This window comes from Saccopteryx leptura, chromosome 1 (genome assembly GCF_036850995.1).
Source record: "Saccopteryx leptura isolate mSacLep1 chromosome 1, mSacLep1_pri_phased_curated, whole genome shotgun sequence".
Lineage (NCBI taxonomy): Eukaryota > Metazoa > Chordata > Mammalia > Chiroptera > Emballonuridae > Saccopteryx > Saccopteryx leptura.
The window spans coordinates 199,132,139-199,144,688 of record NC_089503.1 but is presented as its reverse complement, the minus strand read 5'-3'; the positions used below and the strand labels follow the sequence as shown (position 1 = coordinate 199,144,688).

General features: G+C 44.1%; 1 protein-coding gene across 2 annotated transcripts in view; it reads left to right on the top strand.

The window, feature by feature from the left end:
• TRPC3 (transient receptor potential cation channel subfamily C member 3) overlaps positions 1-12,103 on the top strand; it is a 57,922-nt gene extending 45,819 nt beyond the window's left edge. The window contains exons 8-13 of one of the 2 annotated variants that reach the window (XM_066384646.1): positions 3,525-3,720; positions 5,076-5,285; positions 6,524-6,571; positions 8,534-8,617; positions 9,927-10,002; positions 11,233-12,103. In XM_066384646.1, coding sequence (XP_066240743.1) covers positions 3,525-3,720; positions 5,076-5,285; positions 6,524-6,571; positions 8,534-8,617; positions 9,927-10,002; positions 11,233-11,375 — 757 coding nt within the window. In that variant the 3' untranslated portion in view covers positions 11,376-12,103. The remainder of the gene's footprint in view (positions 1-3,524; positions 3,721-5,075; positions 5,286-6,523; positions 6,572-8,533; positions 8,618-9,926; positions 10,003-11,232) is intronic. The other variant, XM_066384638.1, reaches the window with a different exon arrangement.
• The last annotated feature ends 447 nt before the right edge of the window (positions 12,104-12,550 follow it).

The following is a 12,550-nucleotide window of genomic DNA, read 5'->3' as shown; positions in this document are numbered from 1 at the left end:
TCCTTAATGGCATCTGAGGGTGGTTTTGTTGATAGTATTAATGAGATTTAATAAAGAATAAAAAGTTAAAAATAAAAATAAAAATAGAAAGTGTTTTTTAATTAAAATAAAATAAAATAAAAAAGGAAATTATTCCTCCCCTCTTTTTTTCCTCTCCTCTCCGCTCCCCTCTTTCTTGAGAAAATCTTGTGGTGAACTGTGAATTATATTGTACTAAATAGAACAAACAGTGCCTGTAATGGAGGGCCTGAATTGGGGAGAAGTAATAAAGGGGCAAAAATGGGGTATGGGCCCACAAAAAGCAAATGAGGAAAAAAACTGGGTCAAGAATAAAATGATTTGCTTTTAGGTGTTGGTTGACTAAGAGATATGATGAGAGGAATAAGAGGGAAACAGGAAAACGGGGGGAAATTTTAAAAATTACTATTGTATTTAGTGGAACAAAAACTAGATAAAATGGAGAGCCAGGGATGGGAGCACTGCTAGTGAGTTAAAAAAGTGAAGTCAAAACCCCCCAAAATGCCACAAACATAAATTTGAGTCCCAGATAAGATAATTTGTTTGTTGTTGAGGATTGAATGATAGGAGATGTAAAGGAGAGAGGAAGAAACTGATATAGAGGGAGAAAAGAAAGGGGGAGAGAAAAAAAGAGAAAACCACTAAAAGAAGAAAAAAGAAAAAAGAGGAGAGAGAGAGAGAGAGTTAAGGGTTTTGGAGTGCAACCCTCATAGAGAGAAAGGAAGAGGAAAGGAAAGATAATGGGAGATGCACACTTATGGGTAGTGTAGTTCAAGGAGAAGAGAGAGTAAGACTGGCAGAGTATTAAAGGACCAAATTGGAGGACGAAAAAAAATAAAAAATCAAGAATGAAGATAAGAGAAACAAACGAACAAATATAATAAAATGGGATAGGTTATAAAGTCTGTGGATTATTCTTGATTTTGAGAGGTTATCTTCTTGCTTTTTCTTTTCTCTCCCTCTTCCTGGTCAGTGACTCTGTACCCTGGGTTCTGCCCCTGTGGCACGCTCAGGTAGAGGTTTGCAGTTGATAAGTCTCTATGGCGATGTCAGGTATTGGGCTTCAGTCTCATTGGCAGTCGAGGCTCATTAGCATTTATAGGCTCTGACAGTGAGAGAGTCCGTGTTCCTGGAGCCTCTCTCCTAGTCTTTCCTTCCTCAACTAGTAGCCTGATAATCCAGCTATGGGGTTGTTGCTGCCTCTGCCTGGATAGTAAGAGGCTCAAAGAGCTGGCAACTCCTCACTCTATTCCTACTCAGCACAGGGCTCTGGGTAAGGCTCAGTCAGTCAGAGCTGCTAGCATAATCAGGCGGGGCTTCCGCCCACTCAAAGACCTCTGGCTCTGCCACTCTGTCCGGTAACACGTGCAGGCCCCCACTCCCAGGGCGCTCTGAGGAATCTTTCGCTCACTATCTGCACACGTAGACCAGGATATCAGGCCGGCAGTCTCACCCTCTGAGTGAAAACCCGTCCGCACGGAAAAGCTCCAGCGTTAGAATTAGCTCTTGCTCCCTCCCTGTGTGCGGCTTTTTAAGGGCGCTGGGGTGGCCTGAGATTCCGCTTTCGGCCCACACAAAGGCCCCTGACTCTGCCTCTCTGTGGGGTAACACGGGTGCCCACTGCCGAGGCGCTCAGAGGAATCTCTTGCCCACTCTCCGTGTGCGCAGACCAGGATATCAGGCCGGCTGCCTCACACTTTGAGTGAAACCCCCGCCCGCACGGAAAAGTTCCAGTGTTGGAATTAGCTCTCACTCCCTCCCCATGCTCGGCTTTTTCAGGGCGCTGGGGTGGCCTGGAGATTCCGCTTTCGGCCCACACAAAGGCCCCTGACTCTGCCTCTCTGTGGGGTAACACGGGGGCCCACTGCCAAGGTCCTCGGAGGAATCTCTTGCCCACTCTCCGCGCGCGCCGACCAGGAGATCGGGGTGAATGGCTGCCCCACTTGTCTTTCTTTATCTGGGTTTGGCGCAAGTGTTAGCTTGTATTTCCTGGGTTGCCACAGGCACAGTTTTCCCTCGGCTTGGATCTCCGTGCCAAAGCCTGGTTCAGCCGTTTGTGATGTGGCCTGGATCTATTTGCCCCCTTTGCCCGCCTCAGTTTCTATACTCTCAGTTCCCAGTGAAAGCAGCCCTATTTAAGTTAGTGAGGAAGGCGGAGCATTTCTTACTCCCTGTTTCCTTTGGGGTTTGATTATATATTTAGCCAATTTTTCACTCAACCATATTTCGGGTTTATTGCGGAACATCTGGAGGCTCCAAGGATAGATTTTTCTGTTTCTGGTTGAAGATCTTGTTGAGTTTTTGGGGAGATTTATCGGTATCGCTTCCTACCGCACCATTACTCTGACGTCATCTCGGAACTTACTTTTGACCCCTCCTTTGTGATGGAATTCTATGTGTGTTAGTTGTTTAATTTAAGGATTATTCTTGCTGTTCACAGACCAGCGATCACCACGGGGCTGTATCATAAAACCAGCCAAAGTCAGGGGTAAAAGCCCATTAAAGGCATAAAGTAGGGACTTGGTCTGCAGAGGGCCTGTGTTCTATTTGCGACAATGGAAGAGTTAGGGCGTAGATTATTTACATTGAGGGAAAAGAAGAAGAATCTTTCTGTTGCCTGTTCTTCATCTGCACCCAAGCATAACTTTTAGCTCGGTGATAACTTGCGACAGATTGTGTGGCTTGGTGTCTGCGGTGAAAAGGTTGTCCACTGTTCACTCTTGGACCTCAGTCTCTGAGTGCTTCTTAGTTCTTGGGTTTCCATTGGGTACTTTCAGAGAATGTATGTGTGTGTGTGTGTGTGTGTGTGTGTGTGTAGACAAGAATGTGAATGTTTGTAGACCTCTCTTTTTTATTCAAGTGGTGGAATATTTTATACTTGCTACATCTTATTTTTTCACTTAAGACTACACCACAGATATTTTATATTAACACATGAAGATAGATCTATGTCATTTCCCTCAGTGGCTGCACAACATTTCATTATATGGGTGTACCAGAATTATGGACCCACACCCCAACAGTGGGCGTTTAGGGTGTTCTCATTCTTCCCTGCTGCCATGTGACAAGGAAGATGTTTGTGAATACTTTTCTGGAAAGTGGATACGTAATTTTAATCCCGGCTGTGTTCCACTTCAGGAAACCTGATTCAGATTCTAAACTACCTACAAAAAGAAAAAAAAAAAATCACAACCCAAACTTCTGTCCTTAGGAATGGGTATTGTGGTGTGAACTCCTTCCCACGCTGACTTCAAAGCGTTTTCACTTGATAATTTTTAGAAAAGCTAGGCCTTGGCATCATTTAATTACAAGTTCCTGAAAACTCGTGAGAATCATTTCTGTTAAATATTATAGTAAAATAATTCTACTCTTGGGTTTATGAAGATGTTTTTTATGATGATGTTTTTATATCGGTACAGTGTTCAGACCCTAACTCGTTTTCGCTTTTGACTTTTTAACACTGAAAACTGTTCTTCGCTGACTGCGTTACCTTATTCTTTCAACAGCGTGGAAGAAAGTTTCAAGACGTTGTTTTGGTCCATATTTGGGTTGTCTGAAGTGACATCCGTTGTGCTCAAATATGACCACAAATTCATAGAGAATATTGGATACGTTCTTTATGGAATATACAACGTCACTATGGTGGTCGTCCTACTCAACATGTTAATCGCTATGATTAACAGCTCGTACCAAGAAATTGAGGTAAACCCGACTCCCGACCGTCCGCGGTGCCTGTCCTTGCCGTCCGTTCTGATGACATCACATATCTGCCCTGTGCCTTGTGGGTGCTCCCACTCATGTCAACAAGGAGGCTTGTGCCAGGCCGAGTGGTCCCAGGCCTTTCTCTGTGTTCTCCACCTAGATTCATGGCCATTCGCCTTCCAGGGCCTTCTGGGAGCACAGCAGGGTCCCCACAGACTTGTCATGACTCCCGGGGCCTACTTCAGGGAGCTTTGAAGTGAGTGGTGAGAGGAAGTACTGGCCGTTGGGAAGTTGCTCTCTCCTGGGTTAGCCAGGCAGCCTTCTGCGAGATCCCGGTGGAGGAAGGACTGGGCATCTGGCAAACACTGACCATGCTCTCTAGCTAGTCAGAATGTCTCGTATTCTTGAAACCGCTTTAGTTTTGTTTTGGGTTGGGCTGGTTTGGAACCTTTCTTTGCCACTGTGCTCATTTTCTTGTGTCCTCCCAGTTCGAGTTCAGGGTCTTCTCAGCGCTCTGCTGTTGGTTCGGTCCACTGAGCCTCTCTGTGGGCTGTAGGGACACACACAAGATAGTGCTGCCAAAGCAGAGGTTAGGTCCCCCAGACATGGAAACTGATACTTTGCACACCCACGTGGGTGTGGCAATGGCAGTCTAGGGAGTGTGAAACAAGCGAGCCAACTTCCTCCACCAGGGGACCCTGCCTCTCCATTTCTTCTGTGTACCCTTTCTCCCAGTTGGGATGATGGTGTCCATCACCCTGGGTGTGGCAGCACTGAGGACCAAAAGAGACGTAAGACAGGAATAGGCCCCGGAGGACCTGTTATGACATTTGAGGACATAGGGCAGATACAGAAACTCCAAAGTACAATTTCATCTGAGTGCTGTTTTTCCCCTTTGCCCTTGGGGTATTAATATGCCTGATCTACAGCCTATTGGATGGTTCTAGATGAGGAGGAGGTTGGCTAGAGAGTGGGGAACTGTTGTGGAATATGCAGAATTGGCAAGGGAGAGAGGAATCACTCTTCCCATCCTTCCTTGACCCTGAATTTTTCTTGTGCTTTTGCTTTGTTTTTTGGATGGGGGTGGGGGACAGAAATTCTGGTTACATTTCAGTGGGCACCTACAGAAGCATATGGAAGAGAAAAACCTAAAAAACGAGTATCAGGAAAGTGACAGAGAATTATACAGGATGTTTGAGATGGTAGGCAGATAACAATTGTATATAACTCACTTATCTACATATTTCAAAACCGAAATCTAGGTTCATTGTGGTACTCTACTGGGATCAATTACTAGAATTTTTAGTTGTTTTTTTTTTTAAATAAGTTATTTCTTTTTCTATCTTGGGACACAGGATGACAGCGATGTGGAATGGAAGTTTGCTCGCTCAAAGCTGTGGTTGTCTTACTTTGATGATGGAAAAACATTACCTCCACCCTTCAGTCTAGTTCCCAGTCCAAAGTCCTTTGTTTATTTCATCATGAGGATCATTAACTTTTCCAAGTGCAGAAGGAGAAGGCTTCAGAAAGACATAGAAATGGGGCTGGGGAACTCGAAGTCCAGGGTAGGTATCAGACACCATGACCTTACGATAAATGTTCTTTTTCCTGGTTTTTTGTTTTTGATGAGTGTGCAGCCATTTTTATATGTGAACTTAGAAAATGTTGAAAGCATTGTCCACCCCATAGTCTCTCATAGACTAATACTTAATATTTTCATGTTTCAAGAAGCTACTTAGTCTATTCCTTGCTTTTGATCATAATTTCATAGTAGCTACCAGATTAAAAACAAACAGCCAAGAGGCTTCTTTAACTTGCTGAAAGTAAACAGAATACTCTGTTTCTTGTATTCCATGCTTCTCCAAGGTTCTTCTGAAGTTAAAATGGTTTTAGCTGCACATTCCCCTTGTGGTTGTATGTATAGTGCACCACCACCATAGTCTCCTTATTTGTAGAGACCCTTTATTGGGCTAAATACTTTTTTCCCCCTTCAATATTATAATATCAGTGCAGGCCTAACAGATCCTCCAATATGAACCTGTATAAATAATCAAAAATGGTTTGGTTTTGAGTGGTCCCGGTGGAGTCAAACTCATCCACAGAGATGAGTTTCATGACAGGAGTTTATTATCCTGAACTTAATTTTCAGAGACAGCATTGGTATAGGAGGCTATGGGAAGAACCTCAAATAATAGTGAGCTAGACAGATAGGAGGAAATGTGTGGGCTTAAAATGTTTGCCTCAAGTTGTCAAAATAGCCTGTAGCTGACGGCCGCAAGACAGTAATGTGATCTTTCTACCGGCTTTCCCGAGCAGAGGTGGATGTTTCTTTCTCAGCTGAAGCCAGGCGCAGACTGGATTAGTGCAGTTCAATTTCTCACTCTTTAAAATAGATGTGACTTTCCCAGTTCTGTAACACCCTGGCATCTTGTTGTTGTTGTTGTTGTTGTTGTTGTTTTTAAAGTGGCCTTTTAAACCTTTAGACCTGGGTGTGGGTTCTTCAGGCCCATCACTTGCAAAGCAGTGATTGGTTGTGACATCCCATGATCTCAAATAATAATACCTCCTATGACACTGCAAGAAGCAGCAGAATGTAGGGGAAGGACTCGGTGTTAGACCCAGACTTGAATTCTGGTGCTTCTGGCTTAATGAACAAGTACTTGGGATAAATCCCGGTGGCAACACCCACCGAGCCTCACTTGTCCCAGATGAAAGAGGAAACTTGCTAGGGTTCTTGTGGAAGTGACGTGAGATGCGCAGAGTTCCGGCCTCCACAAATATCGGTGCCCTTCCTCGTTCACAGTTTACAAAGTGCTTTGCTGTACATTTCAACCTCGTGCAGCGCTGTGAGGTAGGTGTGACTATTCCTCCCATGTTGCAGGTAAGACAGCTGAGGCCACGGAAGTAACTCATCGACGACGCAGGGTCTCGGTGCTGGCCAGCGGCGGTGGGGGGAGTGGAATTCGGGTTCGCGTCTTATGACTAGCCCCTCCTGCACCTGGCCCGCTGCCCCTGGTCCGCTGTCACCCTGGCTGCCACCTGCTCACCACTGCGCCCCAGCTTAGTGACTGCCCCAACCTCCTCCTCCCGCCTGCTCTCTTACAGGGGCCGAGATCTAATTGCCCTCGGTCAAATTCTGCTACTGCTGACATGGACTCTGTTTGGCAATTTCCGCTGCTGCTGACCACCGGCATTCACATTCACTCACGAGGCTTTATTATTACTCCCAGAGGGCCCCTTAGGCGTGGGAGCGCAGGTCTCTCACCCAGCACACCTGAGAGTCAGCCCTGCTTTGTGCCTGGTGTCACCAGGTGCAAGGACAGTATGGACAGGAAGGGCGTTCAGAGGGCACGGGCACCTGTGGCCCTGGCAGAGAAAGGCAGGGCGCAGGACTGGGAGGGGCAGGCAGCTGCGTCCAGGGTGCATGCGGCTCGCATCCGCAGCGGAACAGCCCTTCTGCGCGAAGGTCGCTGCAGGTGAGGGCGGGGGGTTGCTGAGCCCTGACCTCAGGAGCCACGCCCCTTGACGCCCCAGTTTCTAACATCTGGTTAAAAGCTGCCCTTTTGATTTTATTTCTTAAATTGTGCGTGGAGCTGTTTAAAGTCTCATCGAGGTAGCTCTGTGTGCTGAATTTAGTGGAAGATTTGCAGAAATCGTGTGTTTCTGTCTTTCTGCTTTAGAAGACAGGAAGGAGCCTCCAGAACTCGTTTGTAACACAGCCAACTTCAGTACGCGATCCGAGACTGACCTCCAGTGGCTCATAGGAGAGTTCCGTTTGTCCGCCGAGGTCTTCCCCTGGCCCCACGGAGACAGGACAGAGTTGGGAGGGTCCGCTTCCTTGGTGTGGCACCTACACTTCCCACGTTCTGCCGAGGCGAAGGCGGTGGGGGGCGGATGCACGTTTGGGATATGGGCTCTGCCTTGGAAGCACACCCTGTGGCGGAAGAGGCAGGCTCTCCCCTGCACCACAGAGACCAAAACCACGTGGGCCTCTTGCCTCCTGTCCCTACCCACTCATATATATATTTTTCCCCCTGAGAGAGAGAGAGACAGGGAGAGAGAGAAGGAAGAGAGAGGTGAGAAGCATCAACTTGTAGTTGCTTCACTTCACTTGTTCATTGATTGATCCTCTTCCATGCCTTGATGGGGCTGGAGGTGGGGAGGTCGTGGTTCAAGCCCAGTGACTCCTTGCTCAAACTAGCAACATTTGGACTGAAGCCAGCATACCCACTCAGATTAAACCTGAAAAAGAAAAGGGGGAAAAAAAGTATTGGAAACCAAAATTCTTTAGCTCAATTCTCTCCAAAGTTGTGAACATGGCTCGGGCTAAGGCCAAGGTACTCAGGAAGGTGTGTTATTTAGGCAGATATTTTAGGGTTGCAAGATACTAAATGGTGCCATCCAAACTTGTGTGCCTCTGTCCTGGTGTAGGAGAGGAACTGGGCTCAGAGCAGGAGGAATCACTTCTGTGCAGCTTTGCCTTCTGGGTGCCCTGAGTACATTTTGATCAAGTGTGCAAGGTGCCCAGGCACACGGTGGTGCTTAGCACAGCCCACTTTTAAAAGTTTATTTTCCGTTAACTGGTTCAGTGACAGTACATGCTGCCAACATGCTGATAAACGGGAGCGTGTTGCTCTCCTTAATTTTTGCCTTTGGAAATATATTAAATCACTTATGAAATTCAACTTCCACAAACTGTTCCTTGGGAGTGTGGACTCCAAAAAATATTATCGAGGAGAATAAAGTAGATTGTATTTTTTGATTTCCAAATGAATATATTCTAATTTACTAGCTTAATTGTATTTTTTCCTAGTTAAACCTCTTCACTCAGTCTAACTCGAGAGTTTTTGAATCACACAGTTTTAACAGCATTCTCAATCAGCCAACACGTTATCAGGTAAGCACTCCTTAGACATATCTCTTTATCTGTCCTTCCATATATTTGTGTGTGTGTGTGTGTGTGTAGTGAGTGGAATTAGATTGTTGAGATATACTATGAGGATAGAACAGAACAGAATATGTTCAATTCTATAAATATCCTGTAGGAATATTTTTTAGATTGACTGTAGTCACACTGTAATATATTGCTATGAGAGGAAAGCACACAATATAATAGAATATATGGTATTTAGAAAACTTGAAATATACCCTATAGTAATTTGTATATATACAGAATTTCAAAAAAAGTATTGAAAGGACATACACCCAAATAATAGAGATTTTCTGTGGGTGGCAGGTTAATTGGTAACTTTATTTCTATTGTTCTTCTCTATTTTCCATTGAGAAAAGATTCAGGTTTTTTTTTAAACAAACCAAAAAAGCATTGGCTCAGTGGTAAAGCGTCGGCCTGGCGTGAGGGAGTCCGGGTTTGATTCCCGGCCAGGGCACACAGGAGAAATGCCATCTGCTTCTCCACCCCTCCCCCTCTCCTTCCTCTCTGTCTCTCTCTTCCCCTCCCACAGCCAAGGCTCCATTGGAGCAAGGTTGGCCCGGCGCTGAGGATTGCTCTGTGGCCTCTGCCTCAGGCGCTAGAATGGCTCTGGTTGTGGCAGAGTGACGCCCCGGATGAGCGGAGCATCGCCCCCTGGTGGGCGTGCCCGGTGGATCCCAGTTGGGTGCATGCGGGAGTCTGACTGCCTCCCCGTTTCCAGCTTCAGAAAAACACACACACAAAAAAGGAAAAAAAATAAAGAAAAGAAAAAAAAAAGAGAACAAGAGACAATGCCCCGGAAACTGACATGCTGCAGCAGAACTAAAATCTCACCCTTGCAAAACCCAGAATTAAACCGTGAGTTGGAAGATGTCATCGGCGTAAAATTTTTTTAATAAAAAAAAAAAAAACAACCAAAAAAGCAGAGAGTAATAGAGTAGTGTCTAAAGATGACAATGTAGTGTCAATATACCTTACAGAGCTATCATGTTGAGAAGAGAAACCATGAATTAAAATCTTCCAGCTTTTTTTTAAAAAAACTTCTTCCATTCCTGGAGGTGGCATTGTGGAGATGTTTGTGAATTACACAGTTATTCTCAGTAGAAGGTGAAACAGGTTAAATTCTGAGACCTGGATGATTCTTGTATACATAATTACAGAACATTTCTGTCGCCTGAGTTGTTTGCTTTCCAGGCCTGTAAGGCTCTTTGGGGAATAGGCCCGGGTTACCTCTGCGTATCACTGGTGATGTAATCATTTCTTCTTTCCCCAACAGCAGATCATGAAAAGACTGATCAAGCGGTATGTTTTGAAGGCACAAGTAGACAAAGAGAATGACGAAGTGAACGAAGGTGAGCATCTCCAAGGTCGATGGGGGTCCACTGGGCTTACAGTCCAAGTATGACCCTTAAAACAGTGGGAGGATCCATTTCTTCCTCCAAGGACTGGCCTTGTAGTTTCAAATTAGATCAGTTTATTTATTCCCTCTATGCTGCCCGCATCAAATGAAGAATCGCTTATTTTTATTTTTGCCACAAGAGAAACATGAGAATGTTCTGTGTGTACTCTTGAGGAAGAGTTAAAATTCCTTAAAATAAAAGGGTTCTGACTTTTACATAATTAAAAAAATACAGAAATGGTACATTAAAACATCTTAGAGATACCAGAAAATATAAAAAAAGAAATGTTTTACATATGATTCTCATAAAAAGCTGTGAAAGTACCAATGATTTAAAGAATCATTTCTTGGATTCGAGATAGTTCACCTTTCAAGGAGAAGGGCTTATCTACATTACAATCATTTGTTAAGAGAATCCAATTTTTAATTGCAATCTCCACGTACTCAAAATACTGCCAAGCTGAGTTATGGGAACAGTTGTGTTTTCATAGCCAAACATTTCCTCTGGCAACTCCTGTGATGTCCAGAGAGCCAGTGGTATCACATCTAAACTCCTTAAATGACCATGGCCCTTTCCTTCCTTCTCTGTCCATCCTCTGTGCCACACAGACTAATTGGTTTGTTCCTTGACTCCAAGTTCATTACCATTGCCTTCCGAAATAAACACCTCTACTCTTTTTCCTTCCACTCACTTCAAACTTGACCCAAAATTTGTTTCTTCTGTGCATTTGCCTGTGAAATAGATGGATTCACTGTTAGGAAAGTTTGATTTGGCTAGGGTGCCCTTGCGTACCAGCAATGGGAGATGGTCTGTGTAGGTATTAGCCTGTGTGGCTGAGGGAACTCAAGGGACTTCCTGTAGAAAGAAAGGAGGTCCCCTGCTTGTCCAGCAGTAAACAGAAAAGTCACCTTGTGTTCAGAGTTGGCTGAGCCACAGGACAATATTTTAACTGAGGTTTACTATTGAAAACATGGTGGGACTATTTTTATAGATTTTTTTTTTAAAGGTCATTATGTTTTTAGAGACAGACAGTTCTTAATCATTTTAAAGAAAGAAAACTCTACCTTGAGAACATTATGAGGCAAATATTTTCATACTGAATGAGTTTCACTCTTTGTTCTTTTCTAAATTCTAAGAGCAAATGACCAATTATGTGTGCTTTTTAAAATAATAATACCTTAGGTGAATTAAAAGAAATCAAGCAAGATATCTCCAGCCTCCGTTATGAACTTTTGGAGGACAAGAGCCAAGCCACCGAGGAATTAGCCATTCTAATTCACAAGCTCAGTGAGAAGCTGACGCCCAGCATGCAGGGATGTGAATGACTTGGTCATCTGGAATGGGACTCTGACTATAGCACAAATGACTATAGCAATAATATTTCTAAGTATGAAGTACTTGAAAAACCTTGGTGTACATTTTTAGGATTAACTACCTTTATCATGTGAATCTCTCAAAGTTAGGTCTTAATGATTTTACTGTTATATCACATGCAAATGGTCTTCATTTTAATGATCTGCCTTGATATTACAATGACACACCATTGTGTATAAAGGCCCAATTACTGCCATTTTTTTGGTCTCCATTTTAGAATGAGCTCTACTATATCTTTGCACTATCTGTTTGCCTCCAAGAGACTGTAAGTGAGCTCCTTGGGGGCAGGGACCATGTCTTATTCATCTTTGTGTCTTCAGTATCTAGGACAGTGCCTGGTACAAAGTAGGTGTTCCGTAAATGTTGAAACCAATTGAACTGAACTACCAACAAAGTACAAATACAAATAAAAAGGCCATCACTATGTAGCACACCTTCTCTGTCCAAGTGCTGAAGGGATTTTTTCTTTTTTAAACAAAAATAGAAACTGAAAACATTTTATGAGCAGCCATGACTTGATCTGATTTTTTTTTTCAGAATTTTTGGTATCACTGATAATCCTAGAACCCTTGAGCCCGGAAGGAAGAATGTAACAATGAAATGGGTTAATAGAAAATGTAATTATGTTGCATATTTAAATTTCATGGAATTGTCCAAGCAACACATTAAAGATTTTTCTAAAGTGTCTGCTGTTTGTTTTCTGTCCCAGATTTTCATTTGTTGTTTTTCAGTAATGTGAATTTGGTCAGCGGGATGGTGAATTTTTTCAAAGGGGCTCTGAAGGATTGTTATTTTGTTATAACCTCCTGATTTCTGCCTCTGATCCTTCCATGCTAAATAAGGTATGGAGAACTGACTTACTATCTTGCCCGTTCGCTCCTTGCTGAGTTTTGGAGGGCATGCTTACGGAAAGAAATAGGGCAGGGCAGTGGCTATGCCCCTGGCCAGGCGTGTCCAAGGTGGGTTTCCCTCCCCTTTGAGGCCTCCCTTTGACATTGCTTACATTGATCGCTGTCACTTTTCTTTTCTTTTCTTTTCTTTTTTTTGTACTTTTCTGAAGCTGGAAACAGGGAGGCAGTCAGACAGACTCCCACATGCTCCCGACCGGGATCCACCCGGCACGCCC